This window comes from Octopus bimaculoides, chromosome 12, assembly GCF_046866305.1.
Source record: "Octopus bimaculoides isolate indiv1 chromosome 12, ASM4686630v1, whole genome shotgun sequence".
Classification (NCBI taxonomy): Eukaryota; Metazoa; Mollusca; class Cephalopoda; order Octopoda; family Octopodidae; genus Octopus; species Octopus bimaculoides.
The window spans coordinates 55568663-55593662 of record NC_142939.1 but is presented as its reverse complement, the minus strand read 5'-3'; the positions used below and the strand labels follow the sequence as shown (position 1 = coordinate 55593662).

General features: G+C 38.6%; 1 protein-coding gene and 2 long non-coding RNA genes across 3 annotated transcripts in view; 2 read left to right on the top strand and 1 right to left on the bottom strand.

Annotated features, from left to right (window-relative positions):
• Positions 1 to 4991, top strand: part of LOC149133099 (uncharacterized) — a 12278-nt gene extending 7287 nt beyond the window's left edge. The window contains exon 2 of the long non-coding RNA XR_016243848.1: positions 3720 to 4991. This is a non-coding gene — a long non-coding RNA (uncharacterized LOC149133099). The remainder of the gene's footprint in view (positions 1 to 3719) is intronic.
• A 6222-nt stretch (positions 4992 to 11213) lies between these two features.
• LOC106870128 (MICOS complex subunit Mic10) lies at positions 11214 to 18487 on the top strand. Its single transcript, XM_014916115.3, has 4 exons — positions 11214 to 11364; positions 13200 to 13247; positions 15932 to 16041; positions 18118 to 18487. The coding sequence occupies exons 1-4, from the start codon at positions 11286 to 11288 to the stop codon at positions 18139 to 18141; spliced, it is 261 nt and encodes an 86-aa protein (XP_014771601.1). The 5' UTR covers positions 11214 to 11285; the 3' UTR covers positions 18142 to 18487.
• Positions 18488 to 18541: 54 nt separating this feature from the next.
• The window catches only part of LOC128249206 (uncharacterized), a 12081-nt gene continuing 5622 nt past the window's right edge, over positions 18542 to 25000 (bottom strand). Inside the window, exon 2 of the long non-coding RNA XR_008265323.2 lies at positions 18542 to 19244. This is a non-coding gene — a long non-coding RNA (uncharacterized LOC128249206). The remainder of the gene's footprint in view (positions 19245 to 25000) is intronic.

The following is a 25000-nucleotide window of genomic DNA, read 5'->3' as shown; positions in this document are numbered from 1 at the left end:
TGCAAAATGCTTAGCGGTATTTCGTCCGTCTTTACGTTCTGAGTTCAAATACTACTGAGGTTGACGTTGCCTTTTATCCTTTGGGGGTCGATAAAAAAAGTACCAGTTGAGTACTGGAGTCGATGTAATCGACTCAACACCTCCTCCAAAATTTCAGGCCTTGTGCCTATAGTTGTTGTTGTAGGCACTCCGTCGCTTACGACGTCGAGGGTTCCAGTTGATCCGATCAACGGAACAGCCTGCTCGTGAAATTAACGTGCAAGTGGCTGAGCACTCCACAGACACGTGTACCCTTAACGTAGTTCTCGGGGATATTCAGCGTGACACAGTGTGACAAGGCTGCCCCTTTGAATTACAGGTACAACAGAAACAGGAAGTAAGAGTGAGAGAAAGTTGTGGTGGAAGAGTACAGCAGGGTTCGCCACCATCCCCTGTCGGAGCCTCGTGGAGCTTTACGTGTTTTCGCTCAATAAACACTCACAACGCCTGGTCTGGGAATCGAAACGACGATCCTATGACCGCGAGTCCGCTGCCCTAACCACTGGGCCATTGCGCCTCCACTTGTGCCTATAGTAGACATAATTATAACTGAATACACACACATACATATATATACAAGGGTGGGGGCATATACATACATTATACAAACATGAAATTAACAAAGTAACCCCCAGTGGGTCTACTTCTGAGCAGTTCATAAGCGCAAACAAAAATAGACTGATTAATTTTAATAAGCTAACATAAAAGAAACGGCAAAATATATCAGGTAACAAACTAGAAGCTAAGTACACTGAGGTAAAAAAAAAAAAATACTATAAGAAATAAAGACAATAGAAACAGAAATGTAAAAAGAAAGAATATCAAGGCAGACCTAAAAAACAGAAGAGAAAAGCTTTGAAATCTCGCCGTAGTCAGTTTACGGGCAAACTAGAAATATAGGAAGTGAGCCAACATAAACCAACAATGGCTGGAAAAAAAGCTATGGTCGAAAGGGAGAAACGGAAGGCCTGATTTGAAACGTACAAAATCAATTCCCAAACATAAAAGCCTACATACAAAAAAAAAAAAAGGATTAACAAACGCAAAATCAAATATTAATGATTTCTAACATTGGCTTAAGGCCATGCATTTTTGGAGAGGATGATGTTGTTTGTTGATTGATAATTTATTTTATTGACCCCGGAAGGAAGAAAGGCAAAGTTGGTTCGGTCGAGAGTTGAAACCAGAACGTAAAGAGATGTAGCTAAAAAAAATGTTTGCAGTTCCGGAGCTCTTATCCGGTTTCTAGAAATCTGGTATTTCCAGATAACCGGGAATACTGTTTAGTAATTTTTCAGATTAACACCCGCACAATCTACACTAGGGTTTTAGGGTTAGGGTTAGCATTAGGGTTAAGGTTAGGGTTAGGGTTAGTGTTACGGTTACGGTTAGGGACGGAATTCCCTAACCCAAACCCTAAAACCGTAACCGTAACCCTGACCCTAAACCCTAACCCTAACCCTAACCCTAACACCCTAGTGAAGATCGTGCGGGTGTTAATCTGAAAACTTACCTACTGTTCAATATCCTGCAATAGACGCTGAGACAAAAGACTCATATCGTCACAATTTTACGCTGAGACAGAAGACTCATATCGCACAGGAATTACCCGCCGCCGTAGAGAGGAAAGTTGATTCCTTCCATCTGTATGTAATAGTCCTACGAAAGAGCCACGAGTTTGCCTTGGAAGCAATCAGTAATATAGACGAGACACCGCAATTTTGGCTTGTATGGCTGACGGTACGAAACTTACCCTGGCTGTTGTTTTCAAAAGAAAGACTTTCTCGAAAGAGAAGTTTCCGAAGGACATAGTGGTGTATGTTCGGGAGAAAAGGTAGATGGATGAAACCGTATTGACAAACTGGTTAAACGACGTGTAGTTCGAGCACCCAGGGGCAATGCTTTATTCAAAGTCGCTTCTTGTATGAGATATGTTCAGGGCTCATCTCATCGACGGCATTTAAAAAATGGTTTAAAGGAGCGTCGTACCTACCAAGCTGTGATTTCCGGTGGATGTACATCTGTGCTTCAATCACTCGACGTGTCGGTGAACAAAGCCTTTTAAGGTGAACATGTGTGCCTAAGCCTAAATAACATCTATGTACAATGCAGGCATACACCCAGGAAAAATCGCTTTTGTGATTACTTTGGGGAAGAGCCTTTTAGATGACAACGATCATTTGCTATTATTATTCACGATTTGCATTCATTTAATCACCATTCAAACTATATATGTGTAGGGACCTCGCTTCACCCTGCTTGAGATTTGAAACCAAATCTACCCGCTTGTTGCTTGTTAAAACAAGCGGGAAATCCTCTCCACACCAGATGATTGATGGGGAAACACATGGCCCCCCCAGGACCTGTGCTGGTCAACGAAAGGTCAGTCTTTTGTTTAGGGTTTGACCTACATTACTGACCATAGTCTATATAACAGAGAGCATTTCCTATCTCTTCCCTTCGCTTGACACACGAAGAAGAGCTTTCGTCCGCAAGAAAGGCGATGCCTCCTTTATCCTTTCTTTCTTTCTAGTCAGTATCGTGCAATTTACTCTTTCACTCTCTACTGGCAGACAACAGCATCTACACTATCTCTACCAACCAGCAAGGGAACTTGTCACTGCCACTACGATTACTGCTGTGTCTTTAACTACCTGTCGGGCAAACGATATATGTAAATAATATTTCTTCGATGTTCACTGGTTACTCCGACGCGAGAACCTTCAGGCGTTACATCTACACGTTACGTTCTCTAGGGGGCTACATCATATCGACCTGATGTGGCATATCACATTCAGCCCGCTACATATAAATAGAAAGACATTTTCCTTTTTATTCTTTTGAATGATGACTATTTAATATGGATAGTTTACAATTAGTTTAATGCAATTAATGGCAATATCAATATCACGAAAATGATATCATTTAATTTAAGAACTTGGCACTGTCATGGTATTAGCTGTCAGAAATGAAAGTAGAAAAATCCAAACAAGGAATGTTACTGCTGGTTTGAGTTGAAATCTGTTTCTTTGGCTACTGACTGGCCGGAGCTATCTGTCTGTCTGTGTGTGTGTCTCTCTCTCTATCTATCTATCTATCACTCGTCCACCTTCGTTTGTTTCCGTAGAATTTATCAAATTAGAAAATGCATTTCCGTAGAATTTATCAAATTAGAAAATGCGTTTCCGTAGAATTTAAACAAATGAAATTCAGTTTAATCAGCACCACCAATGACCACCAATGACCACCACCACCACCACCACCACGCGTAATCCAAAGTTGGAATTAATCACCGCGATATTGCCATCGCCACCGCTACAACAGAAAATAGTATTAATTGACTTAAGAGACATGGACTTTTAAATACCCCAAAAATATGCCCCTCGTGTGGAGCTAGCATGATGGAAGTAGCCAAAAAGTTTTTTTTTCTAATTTGATAAATTCTACGGAAACAAACGAAGGTGGACGAGTGATAGAGAAATAGATAGATAGATAGCTCCGGCCAGTCAGTAGCCAAAGAAACAGATTTCAACTCAAACCAGCAGTAACATTCCTTGTTTAGATTTTTCTACTTTCGCTTCTGACAGCTAATACCATGACAATGCCAAGAACTTTTGCAACGCATTTCAATAAAATACTATTCTTTCATTCTTGTACCTTTTTCATTCTTTTGACTGCAGCCATGCTGGAGCACCGCCTTTATTCGAGAAAATCGACCCCAGGACTTATTCTTTGTAAGCCTAGTACTTATTCTATCGTTGGTTTTTGCCGAACGGCAAAGTTACGGGGACGTAAACATATCAGCATCGGTTGTGAAGCGATGTTGGACACACACACACACACACGACGGGCTTCTTTCAGTTTCCGTCTACCAAAACCACTCACAAGGCTTTCGTCGGCCCGAGGCTATAGTAGAAGACACCTGCCCAATATTTGTTTTTGCTTCAAATTTCTCAAAAATAGACTCACACCTACTGGACATTGAATATGTAAATTGATAATCACAGTATATAGATTTTCTTCTATTCCTGCACTATACTTCAGGTGACTGTCATGCCGATAAATCCATGACTGGCCCATTTAACTGTGACGATAAGAATATGTCTGTTTTGGATTATCAGCAGCGAAATAATTTGGCTGAGTCAAGTAGATGTCAGTGAATGCAAGAACTCAAATTCTGTTCGAGATTTTAATTAGAAGAACCATTTATTTATATCGTTAAGAAAATTATGTATTGTTACTACGGCAGAAAAGATGCTAACACCACTTTTTAAAGATTTTTTAAGACGTTGTTGAAGCCAAGAATGACTGGCAGCATGTCTGGCGAATATCGTCACTGCTTGCTAGTGGCAAAAAAAAAATTTGTAAAAATTAACATTTCATCTTCCGAGCTGAGATTCGAAACGGAGTCTAAGGATTCTCGCTCGCCTGATCTACCACTGGCCGAACAGGTACAAAAGAAATTTCTTTGTCCTGTTAAAAAGTGATTGATGGATTTCCATTCGACCTCCGGCCTGAGCTGTGTCACTGAAGGTTCAACTGGACAACAGGTGACCTAGATAAGTAGAAACTACTCCTATGGTATGTCTATTCTTCTAGCTAGGACGACCATTATAAATACAGTTAGACACACGACAAACAAGCAGAAAACTAGCCACATGCAGGCAGTCGAGAGCCAGATAGCAGGCCATGAGGAAGCAATGACTGGCGACACAATAATACAGCAGTCGCAGAACACAAACAGACAGGACAGAAAAACAATACGACCCGACCCGACCAAATGACCAACGCACACACAGACACAAAATATGCCGTATACTATCTCATCACATCGACACACTATTTCTCCTGTTGTTTTTTTTTTTACTTCGCCAACTCGAAGCAAACTTCATGTAGCGGCTTTCATTGATATTGTAAATCCAGTGTTGATCAAATAAATTGTTTAAACTACATTCCGATGCTTTCTTTATTGTTTTCCTTTGATGTCGTCCAACACGCCTATGATCATCTGCTACACCAACAACACCTTTTACTACACATCCCGCTACAAATTCTATTTATTGTTTGTTTCTGCCAATGAAAAAGAAACACGATAAACAATATACTGATGGGATCCTGTTTCATAGATATCCGAATGGTCAGTGTTTTGCTGACATGAATAGTAACTGAGCTAATCTCGTTCGTCTTTATACAATGATTTCTGCCAGAAATCTGATTGGTCAGTCATGTACTAATATTATCGATCTCCAAACAAAATTCCTGATTGTTTAAGCTTAGCAATTCGTTTTGATTCCTAGATGTTTTGCAATTGCCAAATATATCTGATACATAACTCTTAGTATAAGAAAATACAGTCTTTTCCACGGTCTATAAATAGGCTGTGCTGTTTAAAAATACCCTAATTCTGAAGTATAAGGTCAACTTTTTATTTCCAGACATGCAGTCCAAAAATCACGACACTTCATCGCCATGCTTAACTTTTGGGTGAGACTCTTATTCCGCGTATCCGGAAAGTTTGCCGCAAACATTTTTGCCGCAGGAAAACTCGCCTCTGGATTTTGGGCCAAAGGAAAGTTCGCCGCATAGGAAATTTTGCCGCAAGACAATTTTACTTCAAGACAAAAGATGAATTGCTCCCCTTGGTATATTATTGTTTCAACCAATAAGGGGTGAAGCAATTTCTTAACTCATTTAAAATTTCTTTATTCATTCAACAAAATTTTTTCGTGTAGCAAAAATGTTTGCGGAAATTTTAAACGATTTAAGAAATTGCTTTATTCCTTGGTTGAAACAATTATATATCAAGGGGAACAATTCATCTATTGTCTTGCAGCAAAATTTCCTATTCGGCGAACTTTCCTACACTCCCAAATCCTGAAGCGAATTTTCCTGCGGCAAACTTTCCTAGAGCCCTTCTTCCGTACGACATTAGAAATACATTCGGCTGTTTAGAGTCTAACAAATTACATTTTGATTCATTCGACTACAAGATTTTTGACAACTCAGACGATATCCAACTCGTATGCTCCTGAGCAAACTGAATGCAAAAGCGTCTTTCTCTCTTATATAGTTTGTCAAAGAAATAATGGTTTTTCTCTTGTTTTTATATTTATATGCAACACGTTCCACAAGTCCAAACAGCTTTAGTCGACTTTTGGTATTAGTGACACGAATCTTAATGTGATATTTCTGTCAAATGTCATTCAAAATGTCAACGGCAGACATTTTCTTGTTTTCCATCAACAAACTGCAAAGAATGTACCAGCTAAAACATAACAGTCATTTTTTTTTTTTCTGTGGCTACATTGGTCAAGAGTAGTCAAAATTAGCCACGAGTTTCATCGAAAATATATGCAATAAAGTGAGCAGCGGAGTCTGAACATCCAGCCTCAACAACTCTCTCTCTCTCTCTCCCATTCTCTCTCTCTCCCTTCTCCTCTTTCTGCCCCCCTCTCTCTCTATATATGTATTCTTTTATTCTTTTGCTTGTTTCAGTCATTTGACTGCGGCCATACTGGAGCACCACCTTTAGTCGTTAAATCGACCCCAGGATTTATTCTTTGTAAGCTTAGTGCTTATTCTATCGGTACCTTTTGCCGAACCGCCAGTTGACGAGGACGCAAACACATCAACATCGGTTGTCAAGCGATGGCGGTGGGACAAACACAGACAAAAACACACATACACATATAAATACATATATATATATACGACGGGCTTCTTTCAGTTTCCGTCTACCAAATCCACTCACAAGGCTTTGGTCGGCCCAAGGTGCCACGCAGTGGGACTAAACCCGGAACCATGTGGTTGGGAAGCAATATATTTATATATTATGGGAGAATGTACGAAAAAAACAACAACAGACGAGGACAGGTGGTGTAAACAACAAAAGGATGTATTAGTATGACGCTCGGGAATACGGAAAGTCTTTAACGTTTCGAGCTACGCTCTTCAACAGAAAGAATACGGAGACAAAAAATTGAATGATGTTCAGTCAGCGGTCAATACATATAAATGTTTGCGCGAGCGCGTAATGAATAGGTTTCTAGATTCTAAACCAGAATTCAAAACTGAATCTAGATTTTTTTCTACACAAGTTCCTTTCCTATTGTTCTTTGCTTTTGCACTAAGAAATTTATATCAGTCAATTGTCACAGTTAGTCAAGTTCTGTTTTTTAAGTTAATATTCTTGGGTTAAATACAGTGCAAGAGAGATAAACCTATTTCTTTCTATTGTTCTCTGACCTACATCAGCTTTCCAAAACATAGACGAGCCTAAATTTTGATTCATTCGACTGAATTGTAAATACATAGCCTAAATTCGGTTCTTCTTCTTTCTTTTGGTACCGAGAGAGGAATCAACTTATGCAAGGGACTACACACTTCTTAACCCTCTCTACCTAACTACACTCTCTTTCTCTTTTGGTCTCTCTTTTCCTAACCAGTTTTCTCGCAGTCACCAACTTAACCACCTACAAAATGAATAACAGAATGGCAAATAATTTGTGCATAACAACAGCTCGAATAAGTTGTATTTTGCATTGTAACGATGAAAATAAAGGGCTATTAATAATAATTTTCTTTCTCTCATATATTTGCAATACATATAAATATATATGTATACATATATATATATATATATACACATATATACTCTTTACTCTTTTACTCTTTTACTTGTTTCAGTCATTTGACTGCGGCCATGCTGGAGCACCGCCTTTAGTCGAGCAAATCAACCCCAGGACTTATTCTTTGGAAGCCTAGTACTTATTCTATCGGCCTATTTTGCCGAACCGCTAAGTTATGGGGACGTAAACACAGACACACAAACACACACACACATATATATATATATACATATATACGACGGGCTTCTTTCAGTTTCCGTCTACCAAATCCACTCACAAGGCTTTGGTCGGCCCGAGGCTATAGTAGAAGACACTTGCCCAAGGTGCCACGCAGTGGGACTGAACATATATATATATATATATATATATATATATATATATATGTATGTATATATATATATACACACACACACACACACATACTGCCAAAAAGAAGGTCTCAAATGTAATTGAGACAGAGATAAAGAAACATCGATCAAAGAACAAACATCAAATTCGAGTCAACGACTTTATATATAATACCATACCTCTAAACATTTGATCATATATAAATATTACCATGGTTCTTAAACATATAAAGTAGACATATACAAAAAAAAAAAAAACACAGACGGTAAAAATATATATGCGAATAAAAATACAGATATATAGAACGGCGTATCAAAAAGGTAAGCACAATCGACTAAAAATTCTAAAGCGTGTCATGCTACTAAAAATCTAAATAAAATAAGATAAAATACCAACTGACTAAAAAATTGTTATCTTTAAATTAGCCATGCGACGTTGAATGGACTTTTAGTTTCAGTTTCTTGTTCATCCTGATGAAGGGGTCATTGAGAAGATGCACTTAAATTGTAATCGAACAACGGCAATGAACTCCCGAAATGGCCATAGGAGTGTTTGACTTGATTTTGTGGAATTTGACGTACTCTTTTGTTGAAGGGGAGCAAGAAAATTGATTTAGTCGATTGATATTTTATTTTGTTTTATTTAGGTGAAGGAAATATAACTTGAATGATTAATGCTGATGAAAAGAGTTAAGGGGAGGTAACCCTCAAATTTTGATGGTTATTCTCGACCTTGGCGGAATTTGAACTCAGAAGTTAAAGACGGACGAAATGCCTTTAGGCACTTTGCCTGATGTGCTAACGATTCTGCTAGTTCGCTGCAAAATCATATGAGCAACGCCGTGAGTTTGAACTGAGTTATACGGTGATAACGCTGGACACGTTTGTGCCTTATTAAACTTCCTCAGCGAAATTTTTTTATTTTTACTATTTCTGCTAGAAAAGAATAACATCACCATGGTCCTATTCTGAGCATGCTCCTGTAGATTGGAGAACAACTGTTGGGTGAGGGCTCGTGTTTTTGGCTGTCAGGGCCAATATGGAGGAGATGGAGGTTCCTGGCAATCTCCGACATGCATCAGCCTGGTCTTTGCCCTACTCACCTTCAGCTGTACTGATTCCTTTCAGTATATGGTCAATGCGTCTGTTATGTGGTCGATGGAATTGCTGAATAGGGTAGTATCGTCCGCATACTCCAGGTCCGTAAGGTAATAGTTCATGACGGTAATGCCAGAGACTCGCTCACAGATCTTGGTTATCAGATAACCGATGACACAATTGAAGAGGTCGGACAGCCACGCAGTCCCGATGCCGCTGATGATATATATATATATATATATATATATATATATCAGTATGAAGGACAACATTATTTTGTGTCCATCCTTTTTTTAAGACAGTAGAATGAGATTTGAAGAACACGTGACTGCTATTTCCAGCAGGTTATGGTTGTTTAACTCCAGTTCGGCTCTCAACATATTTATGATCAAAGGTGTTCGAAGCCTACTTGTCTACTGTTATACTTCGGTTGTTGATTGACCAATTAGGCACTATCGTTGGCTGCTATTTTTAACAGATTCGTTCCACCATGTCCTGGCTCCCTCGTTGGCTATTATACCTTGAAGCCTCCTTCGGCTGTTATTTTCAGCAGGATTCATCCAATATTTAGTAGTTTCTTCATTGATTGCTATCACTAGCAGGTTCGTTTCACCACGTCGTGGCTCCTTCGTTAGTGCTATTACAGGTTTGGTTCATTACAGAGAGGTTCCCACGTTGACTACGGTTTCTAGCATGTTTGATTCACCATGTAGAAGGGTCCCTGTTGTCTGTTATCTCTAGCAGGTTCGATCGACACCTCAGAGACTTCTTCGTTGCCTACAATTTCTAGTAGGTTTAATTCAATACTTTTTCTTGCTATCTTTTTAGGAATAATGATTTAGTAAGATGGGGAGTAGGCCTGGGTATGTGTGTGTAATTCAATACGTCGAGGCTCCACTGTTGGCTGCTATTTCTAGCAAATTGATTCACCACGCTGCGCTAAACTAGTGGGTTTGAATAACATTAAATTTAAGGGGAAATAATTCTTTAAAAATTATCTATCTATCTATCTATCTATCTACATGCACTTAATATATAAGTGATAAGAAGCTTGCTTCCCAACCAAGCGGACTTGTGTTCAGTCCCACTGTATGATATTCTTTCGATAAAGGTAGAGAGATAATGAGTGTTTGTTCGGCAATTTAAGTACAACATTTTTATTTCTTTAATTTTTTCCCAGCTGAGTCGCTTTTGTGTATTAAGTGTGTGTGTATATACAATGCTTACACCTATAAACATGCATACATACATACATACTCAGATATATTTATAAAATATTATTTATAGAATTGTAAAACACGACACCGCTTACCAAATCATCGCACATATATATATATATATATATATATATATATATATATATATATATATATATATATATATATACAAAAATAAGAGGAATGACCAGCAAAATCGGACTCCTATATGCTAGAAATAGATACCGAATCATCTAACCACGAAAAATATGTTCTCAGTAAAAATTTAGTGATACAACAGACTGTAAAAGGGCAAGACAAATGAAAAAAAATTATATATATATATAGTGAAGTATATTGCCACTTAAATGTGGCTGACCCCTAGGGGTGGATGTTACTGTTGCTTTTAGCCCCAGGAGGACATCTCCTATGTCCTCCTGGGGCTAAAAGCAACAGTAACATCCACCCCTAGGGGTCAGCCACATTTAAGTGGCAATATACTTCACTTTATCGTGCAGTTACTGTTAATACCTCGTTTAGAGAATTAACATATATATATATATATACATACAGACACATACATACATACATACATATATATATATATATATATATATATATATATATATATTACGTATGTATATATCTATTCGTTTGTTTGCCCTACATCGCTTGATAACCGGTGTTGGTTTGTTTACATTTCCGTGCGCTAGCGGTTCAGCTAAAAGATCCCCTATCGAATTACGACAAAATTTAGAAAAATCAGTACAGGATGAGAAGGTGTATGTGTGTGTGTGGGGGGGGGGGCAATTAATTCGACGAAACCCTTCAACTCGGAGTCTAACTATAGACACAATCCACGAACTGAAGCAAGTAAAAAATAAATAAAATAAAAATATTATGAGTATTGTTAATTATCTCCCTTTATTGTATTCTTTTTCGTTTTTGTCTGGAATTAAAGAGGAACGGCGATCAACATGTCTAAAGAAGCTGCATCAGAGAAAGTCCTTGGTCTGAAGTTTGACCAGTGTGTCTCTGATCTTATGATCAAAACAGGTGAGTAACGAGCAAGCTGTTTAAATATACATTCTCTACATATCGTCCTAATGTTGTTTTAAATGAATCACTTGAAAGGATCGACCTTTCCTTAGCGACTCTTATTATTCAAGTACAAAAGTACATTTTACACCAATGTCATAGATTATATTATTTACACAACTGTCAGTCGGGACTGAACTGTCAAACTAGTGATCAAAGGCGTTCAAGCCGTAACGATCCTGTCTGGTTTTCTCTTTCAGGTAAAGTGTATCTATGACTACCCAATTTAGTGATTCCTTTCCGTTTTTTTTTTAAACGGTGACGTTCATAACACGAGGAAGCTTTACCTGTTAATTTTTGAAGCTAAGCCACCTTATTGACGAATTCGTGCTTCACCTGTGTTCAAGGGCCATGCCTACCCTCTGTATAATTACAGTTTTAATATCTGAAGTGTTTTCATTTCTAAGTCCGGTACCGAGGTTTCATTATGGATGGTTTAAAGTGAATTTGAATGGTCTTCTTTCAAGGTGAATAAATAAGCATTTTAGTTATCCCTTCCATGCCTATTTTTCTTATGAAGTACACAATCTAAATGTTCTGAATAATTCTGAAAATATTTAAGAATATAAAGGTGTTTATTTAAATCATTAACTTTTTATTTTTCATCACGATTTTACCACTCGACTGTCCTAACAATTGTAAATTGGCCTTTAAACTATAGTGTTTGACCCGAGCAAAAAACACGGTTAAACTAAAGCGTTTCTACTATTGGTTGCAAAACCGGAAGAACTGACCAGCAATTTCGGGGAGAGGCTAAGTTGATTACATCGACCCAATATTCAACTGGTACTTATTTTATCGAAAGGATGAAAGGCGGAAATTGAACTCAGAACGTAAGCATTTTGCCTGGTGTGCTAACGCCCAGAACAATAATAATAATAATCCTTTCTACTATAGGCACAAAGCTGGCTCTTTGAAATACAGGTTCTACACATTTTTGCCAGCTGAGTGGACTGGAGCAACATGAAATAAAGTGTTGTTGGGAATTGAACTCATGACCTTATGATTATGAGCTGAATACCCTAACTACTAAGCCACGCCCCTGCACATGAAATTATTTAATGTAAAATTAAAAGGAAAAATGTAGATAATAAGTGTAGATAATCAACAATATTTATATGTCACTAAACCATTAGTGAAAACACTTTATCATTTTTTACCAAATATTTTGGAATCAAAAGTGGTAGGTCTCCAGAGCTGGGAAATATGGTAGGCATGACATGGAGCTGGTTCAGAGAAATTGTGACTGTTATGCATGGGTGACTGCTGGTCTTCCATATACAACCTTACCTGGACTTGTGCCTTGGAAGGGAACTTTCTAGGTGCAATCCCATGGTCATCCATGACCGAAAGAGGTCTTTACCCTTACCCAATAAGGATATTTCTCAGGATTGTTCTAGAACAAATTATAAAAATAGTTATCACCATCATACAAGTAGTGTCCTTCATTTCAGCTCTTTGATAAAAACGTCTGGCCATGGGGAAAATATTACCTTGCTTGGAAACAGGTGAGGATTGATGACAGGAAAGGCATCTGGCTATTGAGAATATGCCTCAGTGAATTTTGTATGATCCATTCAAGAACAGAGAAATGGACATTAAAATGACAGATTATAATGACGGCTTATTGCCATGAAATTGGAACTAAGCTGGAGTTCTTATGGAAGTTTTTAGTGGGAAGTTTGGAGGTATTTGAATTTGTTTTACCATTTCATTACTAGAACTGAAATGATCTGATATTTTATATGAAAATTAAAAGAATATACTTAATGGTTCATTTCATTCTTTTACAGCAACTGGTCTAGGATTGGGAATTATTTTTTCTGTGACATTGTTTAAGCGTAAGTATATTTCCCATTATTGGTTTCAAATTTTGGCACAAAGCCAGAAATTTTTTTTTTTTGAGGGGATAAGTCATTAGATCAATCCCAGTGTTCTGGAGCAAATTATAGAAACATTTTATTGACCCCAGGCACTAGTCAATTACATTGACCTCAGTGCTTCTCTGGTACTTGTTTTATCAACCCTGAAAGGATACAAGGCAAAGTCAACCTTGGCAGAATTTTAATTCAGAATGTAAAGATGGATGAAATATCGCTGTGAATTTTTCCCAGCATGCTATTTCCCATTATTACCATTTCCTTGAGGTCAGTTAGCTGGCAGAATTGTTAGCATGCTGGACAAAATGCTGAGTAGCATTTTGTCTGTCTTTACAATTTTGAGTTCATGTTCTGCATTTTGTCTTTTCAGGATCATAAAAATAAGTACCAGTTGAGCATTGGGGTTGATGTAATTGACTGGCAGCCTCCACTAAAGTTTAAGGCTTCTTACCTATAGCAGAAAGGATTATTACCATTTCCTTGGAGCTGTTGATTGACAGAATTGTTCGACTGTTGGACAAACTGTCTTTCAGCAATTAGTTTGTTAGATTTTTGTTCACATTCCACCAAAGTTCTTCCAGCAATATTAAAAATAATGGATCCTTGGTTGGTATTGTTGATGAGCATTTAGTTGTTCAATCGACTAACCTTCCTACTTGTTAATTTAACATTCAAGTAACTGAATATTCCATTGGCATGCATCCTTATTGTAATTTTAATCCTTTAACATTTAAACTGGTCATATTCAGCCCAAATATTCTCAGTTTTATATTCAAATTGGCCAAATTTAGCTTCTCACACCTACCCTTACAATGTCTTTCTAAGAATAAAGTCACATCATTGAAATCTCAGAGCTATGGAATAATATAAGGCGGCAAGCTGCCAGAAACGTTAGCACTCGTCTGCTGCTACGTTCTGAGTTCAAATTCCGCTGAGGTCAACTTTGCCTTTCATCCTTTCGGGGTCGATTAAATAATTACCAGTTACGCACTGGGGTCAATATAATCGACTTAATCCTTTTGTCTGTCCTTGTTTGTCCCCTCTTTGTGTAGCCCCTTGTGGGCAATAAAGAAATAAGAAACGTTAGCACACCAGGCAAAATACTTAGCGGTATTTCGTCTGTCTTTATGTTCTGAGTTCAAATTCTTCAGAGGTTGACTTTACCTTTCATCTTTTCGGGGTCAATAATTTAAGTACCATTTGCATACTGCGGTCGATGTAATCGACTGGTCCCCCTCCGCCAAAATTTTGGGCATTGTGCCTAGAGTAGAAAAGAAAAGCTATGGGATAATGCATGATTAATTCAAAACAATGTGAATAAATAAGCATTGTATTTGGCAGGGTGAGGGTGCATAGCCTAGTGGTTAGGGTGTTGTACCCATGATCACAAGATTGTGGATTTGATTCCTGGATTGGGCAACCTGTTCTGTTCTTGAGCAAAATTTTTCATCTCGCAATGCTCTGCAATTCGTCATCTGATGTGTGGCACACCTTTGCACCTGTACAGGTAATGTCAATTTGATGAAGGGAGGGATGGAGTGATCTAATGTGCAGCATGAATATTTGATCACTATAAACAAATCATCTGTGCTGCTTGTTCAGTAAGAAATTGTAGAATTATCTTTCTCAGACTCGAGAGAGACTACCATTATAGTATATGCGACAGTATGAGATGGTGGTAGATCTTTGAATTTACAAGTGCAATCTTGTGCTGGTGCTGCATAAAAAGCACCTAGTACAGTCTGTGGAGTGGTTGGCATTAAGAAGGGCGTCCAGCCATAGAAACCACACCAGAATAGGCAATAGAGCCTGGTGTGGACCCTGGCATTACCAATTCTGGTCAAACCATCCAACTCATTGCCAGCATGGAAAATATACATTAAATGATGACAATGACGACAACGGAGATGATGATGACAATGACGACGACAATGATGATGACAATGATGATGCTGAGGAGTTCATGCAGCAGGTTACCCCCAGTTTCCATTTGTCCCGTTTCACTTAACAAGATTGAATTCACTCAAGCTAAGATAAAATATTTATGGAACATGCCGGTGCCACATTTTTAAAAGCACCCAGCACACACTGTAAAGTGGTTGGCATTAGGAAAGGGCACCCAACCACAGAAACCAGTGTGACAAGGCTGACCCTTTGAAATACAGGCACAACAGAAACAGGAAGTAAGAGTGAGGGAAAGTTGTGGTGAAAGAGTACAGCAGGGTTCGCCACCATCCCCTGCCGGAGCCTCGTAGAGCTTTTAGGTGTTTTCGCTCAATAAACACTCACAACGCCCGGTCTGGGAATCGAAACCATGATCCTATGACTGCAAGTCCGCTGCCCTAACCACTGGGCCATTGCGCCTCCACCGTCAATACCACCAACACTAACACTACCTAATACAGTCATCACCATTAGTGCCAACTTCACCACAACCATCTTTATCTTAAGCAAACTTCTCTTTTCTAAGTTCAAATTCCACCTGTATCCACTTTGCCTGACTGTTATTCTTCTAAAATCAGTTGGATACATACCGGTAATACAATGGAGTTGATTCAAGACACAGGAATTCATCTTGCAGTATTTTCAACAAAAACCATTCTTTATTTGAACTATTTTTGTCTTTTTTTTTTCCTCTTTGGTAGGTCGCCCATGGCCTGTGGCTTTTGGAATTGGTGCTGGTCTTGGAATGGCTTATTCTAACTGCCAAAACGAATTCAAACATCCTCTACAATCTCCCGGCCGTTATGTGAAGGTAATTTTCGTATTCATTTAAAGGAGAGGATATGATGATTTCTTTTGTCATTATCATAATAATCTTTTATCTTTTGCTTGTTTCAGTCATTAAACTGCAGCCATGCTGGGGCACCACCTTGAAGAACTTCTTTTAGTCAGATGAATTGATTCTAGTACTTTTTTTTTCCTTAAAGCTTGGTATTTATTCTATTGGTCTCTTTTCCAAACTGTTATGGGGACATAAACACACCAACACTAGTTGTCAGGTGGTGGTGGTGGGGGACAAACACATACACACTTACACACATATGTGACTTATCGGCCATGATTATCTAGTGGGTAGAACCCCATGTTGTGGCTGTGGTAACCCAGGTTTGGATCCTGGTCACGACAGGTCATTTAGACTTACTTATTTTGGCGGTAGGAAAGGCATCCGGCTGTAGAAACGATGCCAAATCAAACTGGAACTTGGTACAGTCTCCAGCTTACCAGTTTCAGTCAAACTGTGTAACCCATACCAGCATGGAAAGCAGACGCTAAATGAGGATGATGATTTGTATATATATATATATATATATATATATATATATATGAGGGCTTCTTTCAATTTCTTCCTACCAAATCCCCTCAAAAGACTTTGGTTGGCCCAAGGCTATAGTAGAACATGCCCAAATGCCATATAGTGGGACTGAACCAAGCTTCTTACCACACAGCCTTGCCTGTGCATATATATATGTGTGTATATATATATATATATATATATACGACGGGCTTCTTTCAGTTTCTGTCTACCAAATCCACTCACAAGGCTTTGGCTGGCCCAAAGCTGAAGTAGAATACGTTTGCCCAGGGTTGTAGAACTGAACCCGGAACCATGTGGTTGGAAAGGAAGCTTCTTACCACACAGCCGTGCCTGGGCCTAAATATTAATATTCTTTTTCTATCATCAGTGTTTATTCATCATCATTATCATCGTCACCATTTTAACCCTTTTGATACCAACTTGCCTCATGTTGCCCTTGGTTCTTCAATACAAAATTCCCATTTTAAAGGGATCTAAGTTAAACCTTTCCATCTACCAAATCCACTCAAAAGGCTGGCACCATGTGGTTGAGAACCAAGCTTCTTAACACACAGCCACACCTACACCTATATATATATATATATATGTATTTGAAGATAAGCAACATACGTACTGCTATAACCTATTGAATTTTTGTTGCTTATCTTCAAATTTTATTCACCAAATCTCTTGATTTTGTTTTTGGTTTTTACCCTACCAAATTCTGGTGCCTCAAACATTTTAAGTACCACATTTAATCTTTTGATTAAATCTATATTATTATATATATACGTATTTATACACACACACGATGGGCATCTTTCAGTTTCTGTCTACCAAATCCGCTCACAAGGCTTTAGTTGAAGACGCTATAGTAGAAGACACTTGCCAAGGTGCCATGCAGTAGGACTGAACCTCGAACCATGTGGTTGGGAGCAAGCTTCTTATCACACAGCCATGCCTGCACCTATATACTAGCACTCTGTTGATTATGACGACGGGGGTTCCAGTTGATCTGATCCACAGAACAGCCTGCTCATGAAATTAACATACAAGTGGTTGAGCACTCCACAGACATATGTACCTTTAATGTAGTTCTCAGGGTGAATCAACATGACACAGAATGTGACAAAGCCAGCCCTTTGAAATACAGGTACTAGTCATTTTTGCCAGCTGAGTGAACTGGAGCGATGTGAAATAAAGTGTCTTGCTCAAGGACACAATGCAACACTGGGAATTGAACTCATGACCTTACAATCGTGAGCCGATTATCCTAACCACTAAGCCACGTGCCTTCATGCACCTACCGTATTTTAACGTGTATAAGAAACCCTTGTGCATAAGGAACCCCCTAATTTTTGGAGCTTAAAATTTGGAAAAAAGGTTTTGTAAGGGATTATAATACTATCCGTGTATAAGAAACTCCCATATTTTTTTAACCTAAATTTTGACTAAAAAGGGTTCCTTGTACTCGTTAAAGTATATGTACATCATGATGATTATATTTATCTGTTTTCTTTCTGCTTCTCATAGGTTGAGAGAAAAGAATCGACGTAGCAAGATTATACATATAGGTATATTTGCATGTATGCATTGACCGGTTGACAGGAGTACAGTGAAATGGCTGCTACCTAGACTGAAGTGTCTTCTGTGCTACAGCTGAGGACCATCTCCACTGATGTGAAAATCCCTAACAGTACAAGATGTCACTACAATTGACTATTTATTTTGTAGTCTCTTCCTTTTTCTCTCTTTCTCTTTCTCAGTCATCTTCAATGATACATTTTGTACTGTAATCTTGTTACAAAATCAAAATTTCAAAAACAAAAGTAAAACAACAAAAACAAAATATAAATCCTTTAAAAAATGCAGTTTTGCAAATAAAATCATTTTTTTTTCCTTATTTGTTTCAAATGTTTTTTATTTTTACATAGTTTCTTTTTGTATCTCTTAAATTATGTTTTGTATCTTTTATTTTGATTGCTTTTTTCTTTTAAGTAATTTTCTCGTTCACAAGAAGTAACTTAAGTAATTTTCTTGTTCTTTTGTAGCTAAAATATTATACCGTGTAACATGTAATTTGATAATAAAAAATTTAATTGGAAAATTAACCAGCCAAGTTCTTTACTTTCCATCCGTCCATCGATCCACTTCTCCATCGATCCACTCCTCCATCGATCCACTCCTCTTATCCAGCCATTTTCTCTGCCCATTATTCCTGAGAAGGTCATGGAAGTAGAGTGGTGAGTCACCTCTTCTATAGGGTCCTATCACAAACAACTGTCATTAGACTTTCTGGCTGGATTCCTAAGAGTGACCATCTGGCATTATGAATATTATCCAACCATCTCGTTTTTGATCTTCTCTCAGGTTTTCTGTTGGTTGGGTCGGCTTGAAGAATCTGTCATGTGTGATTCTTTCCTGCAATATTTTAATCACATGTTTTGTAGTATCAAAGCTGAAATCTCTCAATGTGGAGAAATAATGGTTCGATCTGGAGAGACTCCTCAGTTTCTGAGCTATGCAACCTGTGAAGTGGATATTCATTACTTGACCTGGATTGGCTACTGGACAAACACCATGAGTTCGTCCATGAGTTTGTCCCCTCCTCTCCAAAGGACTATTCAAGGCAGAGCCCCAGCATGGTAGCGGTCTAATGTCTAAAACAAAAAGATAAAAGTTAGAAGAAGGCATAGGTTAACATGGGTCAGTCCAATAACCGAAACATTAAAAAGAAAAAAGAAAATGAAAACTAGTGACACCAACAAAAAGTCATTCGTACTAGAAATAACAGTCAAAAGCTTCCTCAAATCTTATTTTTTTATAAAGTAGTTTCATTGATTGTATCAACCATAGTGTATGTATTATTGATGCAAAATCCAAAAAGGCAAAAATAAAAAGAAATACAATAAGCTCCCATTGAAAAATATCAATTTGCCCTGAGGAGGTTTTTCCGTTTTTTTTTTTTCAACTTCATTATGCACTTTGGATGTGCGGATAGGGGTGATCGACCGATTCGCAGTGTGGGCACCGAGTGAGTTCATTGGTTCGACTGGATTCTGATGATAGTAAATGGATTGATTGTTCTGTGTATGTGTTCTCCATTTTCTTTGTATTGTTAAACATTTTCTCCTATATCGAAAACGATGGAAATCTCTATAGCAACAACTGGAATTTCAGAAGTGTAAGGTACTAATATTGAAGAAGAACCAATGGTAAACAATAGTGCATATACACATGTAGAATTTTCCAGTACCGTTAATCGTTATAGTGCTAAACTGGTGTACGCTTGGAAAATATATCCCTAGGAAAGAACAACTTCTTTCCATACAGACTTTATATATATATGTGTGTGTGTGTGTGTGTGTGTGTGTGTATATATATATATATATATATATATATATACATGCATATATATATATATATGCATATATAATATATGTATATTATAAGGCGGCGAGTTGGCAGAAACGTTAGCATGCCGGGCGAAATGCTTAGCAGTATTTCGTCTGCTGTTACGTTCTGAGTTCAAGTTCCGCTGAGGTCGACTTTGCCTTTCATCCATTCAGAGTCGATAAATTAAGTACCAGTTACGCACCGGGGTCGATGTAATCGACTTGATCACTTTCTCTGTCCTTGTTTAGCCCCTTGTGGGCAATAAAGATATAAGAAACGTTAGCGCGCCGGACGAAATGCTTAGCGGTATTCCGTCTGTCTTTATGTTCTGAGTTCAAATTCCGCCGAGGTCGACTTTACCTTTCATCCTTTCAAGGTTGATAAATTAAGTACCAGTTGCGTACTGGGGGTCGATCTAATCGACTGGCCTCACTCCCCACAAATTTCGGACCTTGTGCCTAGAGTAGAAATGAATATATGTATATTATAAGAGACCTTTGCCGATATGCTTTACTTGAGATGACACGTCAAGCCAAGTGAAATCATGGCACCTTTCAAGCGTTCGGCCCCATGAAGGCAAAGTGACCGATACCGGTGGACAACGGACGCCAGATGATGATGATGATGATGACCCGATGGCTTTGATTCTCCTAACCTCGTGATAGCAAACATCAAAGAAATACTTCTAAAACAAATGTGACATTAGAATACACTTGCCCAGGGTAACCCGCAGTGAAATAGAACCAGAAATCGCGTGGTTTCAAAGCGAGCTTCCTAACTAAACAGCCACACCTACGTTTAGTTTTACTTCAACTTCATGACATTCTCATCATTTTTGTTATAGGTAGTTTTTTAGCCCCCCAAAATCAAGCCGATCAGTGTTCAACTTGGTTTCGAACCGTGATCATCTTGTCCTCTTTTCACCATATAATTCAATGTGTCATTCCTTTTAAAATACCGTGGCCAATGATTTGTGGAAAATTTGGCTGCTATTTGTTACAGAGTGACAAATCGTGCGAATTAATTGTTTAATTTCTCATTTTCTAATACGCAACAACTAAAATAGACAACAAGGGAGGTAACTCTTCAAGTAAATGCTAAGGGAGGTAACTCTTCAAGTAAATGCTAAGGGAGGTAACTATCTTATAGGTCTATTCGTGTTCAAAATTGGAATGGTTCTTTCATCACTGGATCGGCAAGTATGGCGAACTCCTGTGGCCTCTAGCCATTTGTTTTCACGATATGAATCCAAAATATAATCGAGATACTTAAAAAGAACATTTAAACTTAATAACAGTAAGAAAAGAATGTCTATGTGATCGTTCAACCTGCAGACAAATCAGACAAATCGCTGTCTGTCGGAATACTACAATTATTTTATTAATCATTGAAGGACATATTGGATAACGGATTCTTTGAAATGTATGAAGTCATGATGGTTACAGTTAAAACATCTTTATAGTGGTTATTTCAGGCTCACTCAAAAGATAAATATTGTTTGAATCTCTCTCTCTCTCTCTCTGAACGCTAACTATGCAAGGGAAGTTACTCTTTTATCTACAAGCAATAATTACATCCCTTCTTAAAAAAACACTTTAAAAAAAGAACAAAAACATGACAGAAGAAACATTGATATTGATACGGACGCCGTTAAACAAACAAAATAACGTTAGGTCCTTATTCCCCGAGCTGGGTTTGAAACCGTATTCTGGTTGTTGAGGATAATGGTATTTCCTTTGTCCTGTGAACAAGCACATTTTTTTTTAGCGTAGGAGTGATCGCTGACCCTTTCCGGTCACCAAAAGTTCAGAAAAACAAGTTAGGAACTGTACTAAACTGACCCAGCTTTGGAGGGGGTATCGTAGCACTATTGGGTACGGTATCTCTCATAAATACGACAGCAGAGATTTGGAGACAGGAGTTGGCGAGAGCGGTTGGCCAGTGCAGTTGGTATCGAGCAGTTGGCGTACAGCGGTCAGCCAGTGAAGATGCACAGCAGTTGATGTGAAGGCCAGTAGAGCATTGAAGATAGACAGAGCTGTCGGTGATAAGTCTAACAGAAAGAGACTGAGAGAGAGAGAGAGCCTATAGTCAGAAGGTACCAGTCAGCAGATAGGGACTGAAGCAATCAGAGAGAGGGACAGAGAGAGATGGAACTGTTGTGGCAGGCAAAAGATTGTAGTAGACTACTTTGGTAAGTTCTTGTGATTGTAGTGGGATATTTGAAGGAAAGGAAATTCTTGCCGTGAAGGTTTGTTTAAATAGTCTTTAAAGAGAGAACTTTGTTGTTACATGTTTTAAAAGAAAAAGAGATTTTGTCAGCTGTGATGTTAACTGATGGGAAAGAAAAGAAAAGAAAAGAACTTTGTTGTGACATGTTGTTCAAAGAAAAGAAAAACAAAGAAGTAAAAGAACTTTTAATTGACTTGATTTACGAACTCTTGGTTGTAAACTTTGATTATGTTAAATGCTTGGAAACGCTATTGTTAGATGTTATTGAATGCAATGTTATTTTGTATTGATGATGTATTGTTTTGCTAAGAAAGAAAAAAAGTTAGTTTCACTACGCAACGTATGGTCCCGTGTTATTTCTTCCTCCTCTTGCCTGTTGTCGTCGTTACGTGCTCCGGCTGGGCTTATTAATCGTGGCGAACATCCCGACTCACTGAGCGTCGACGTTCGCGCGCGCGAGAGTTTTCTCTTCGTTGAGGTGCTTCGCGTACGGGCGTTCGTAACAATATTATGATGAAAGTAAACAAACAAAGTTTGTTCTTTTTTAGAAGCATTGAGATGTATTGTAAGATACAGAAATAAATTTATTTCTCAAACGCGTGATAATGCTATAAATAGCGAGATCAGGATAAATTATCCATATAAGGCAGAATAATACGTTGCCGGCCAGCCGGCATGGATAATTTATCCTGATCACGCTATTTATAGCATTATCACGCGATTGATATTATGGTTTCAGATTTAGGCACAAGGCCAGTAATTTTGTAGGTTAGCTGATCCTCGGAGGGATGAAAACTACAGGTGTTTTCGGCAGGATTTGAACTCCAAATATAAAGACCCGGAACTTATACTTATTTCGGCGCTCTGTCGAAGAGCAAGCTAAATCTATATCATAGAGTTAAATAATTATAGAGTTAAAGAGTGATGAGCTACTTCTTAAATATGAAAGCCGGCACAGTTATGCAGTTAGTAAGCTTGCTTCCCAACTACATGGTTTTGAGTTCAGTCTCACTGCATGGCACATTGGGCAAGTGTCTTCTACTATCGCCGCCTTTATAATTATCCATAAATAATATTGATGAATAGGTCTTTCTTGATATTGAGTATTCGGTAACGAATCTTTATCGTCAGACCGGCATCCGATCTGTGACCTGTCTTCTTTTTCTGGTAGATTATATCTAAATATTCAGCCATTATAAAGATGGTTGGATGAATTTGAGGGAGATTTAGCTGTCGTTTCTAGCCGGCTGGACAATTGCATAAAAGCGTCCGATTTTCACAGTTTTTGTTTCTGCTCCTGCATGCACAGTTCTCCATCCGTCCCCCAAAGAAACAGTTTACAACACTTCAGAACGCTATTACAATATCACCCTAAGAACATTGTCTCTTCCATTCAACAAAGAAAAGAAAAGAAAACAAAACACATTAAAAAATGACCTCCTTATTCTTAAGCACTGTGTTAGGAAGCGCAGCAACAATTATAAGCACAGAGGAGCAGCTTCTGTCACTGTTTGTTCTGGGTCCACCATACCTTTCTCCACTATAGACACCACCAGTATCTACAGACACAGAAACTAACTGAACACTAGAGACGCTACACAACACTTAGAATTTGACTGAATAATAAAGTGTTCTCTACATCAACACAGTAACACCGTACCATATAAAGTAATCATTGCGTATCAGAACAGTATGATCACCAACTGGGCGGAGATCTGGCTGCATATTCAGGACTATGGTTATATGGAGTTCATCCAGCCATTAAGCACATTTTCTACCTTAGAGCTGATCTGGTGCTAGATAGTAACAACAGTGAGAGTCGTTATAAAGATTCTACAAAATCTATATTTAAAAACAAACGGGGGCGAGCGTCGCCCGGGGCGTCGCCGTTCGCACGCGTTGCAGTAGCGCGTCCACCTCCCGGTCGTTTCGGCCCGCACGGTTCCTCCGAGGGTGCTCTTCGCCGAGTGTCCGAGGCGGCCGGTACGTTCAGATGCAAGTGCTACCAGTTAAAAACTCTGCATACCGGATGCTAGCAAGTTTATAAGGTCATCAAGAGAGAATGCGCGCCGTTTCGGAACTTGCTTCTCGACTGCATCATTACTCACTGGTACCCCTCACTGAAATGAGGCTTCGCTTGCTAGATCAACTGGTTATCAGGTTTCGATCAATATTCTTCTGGACATTTGCTCATCGTCTTTTTTTAAGCAAATCCATTAGCTTGCTTTTTTACACAGTAGTATGGATATCACTCATGAGTAGTAGTTGCTTTACGATGAGTTAGGCCTAACGATAACAACAGTCGCCTCACACTGTGTCTAACGAATCCTCTACATCCGACTTCGATTGGAAAATGCTCCCTTTTCCAGCCTACGTCTTCACATTCCTCGACGAGGTTTTCATAACGGTCAATCTTTCGAGCTCGAGAGGCGTCTATGTTATCTTCGTGGATGTCGTGACACTTCTATTGACAGACAGACAAATCATGCGGAGCACCTTCTTGATATGAAGTGATCGAGGATGCGATTCAGAGTGGAAAGGTCATGTGGTCTGACTTATTGGGAGAGTGCAGAGAGAAGTAGGGTTTGGAATAGCAGGAGAAAGCGTTCCAACAGTCAGGGAGGAGCCTGTTGGGATCTTGGGATGGAGCTTTGTCAGATGTGGGTCGTGGGATGCAGATTGTGAAACGAGCTTTCATTGTTTTCCCATTTGGCATTTCAATTCCTTGGCTTCTTTCAAATCTTTCTCGTTCCATTTTCAATACAGCGCACTTTTCTATCCCAAATTC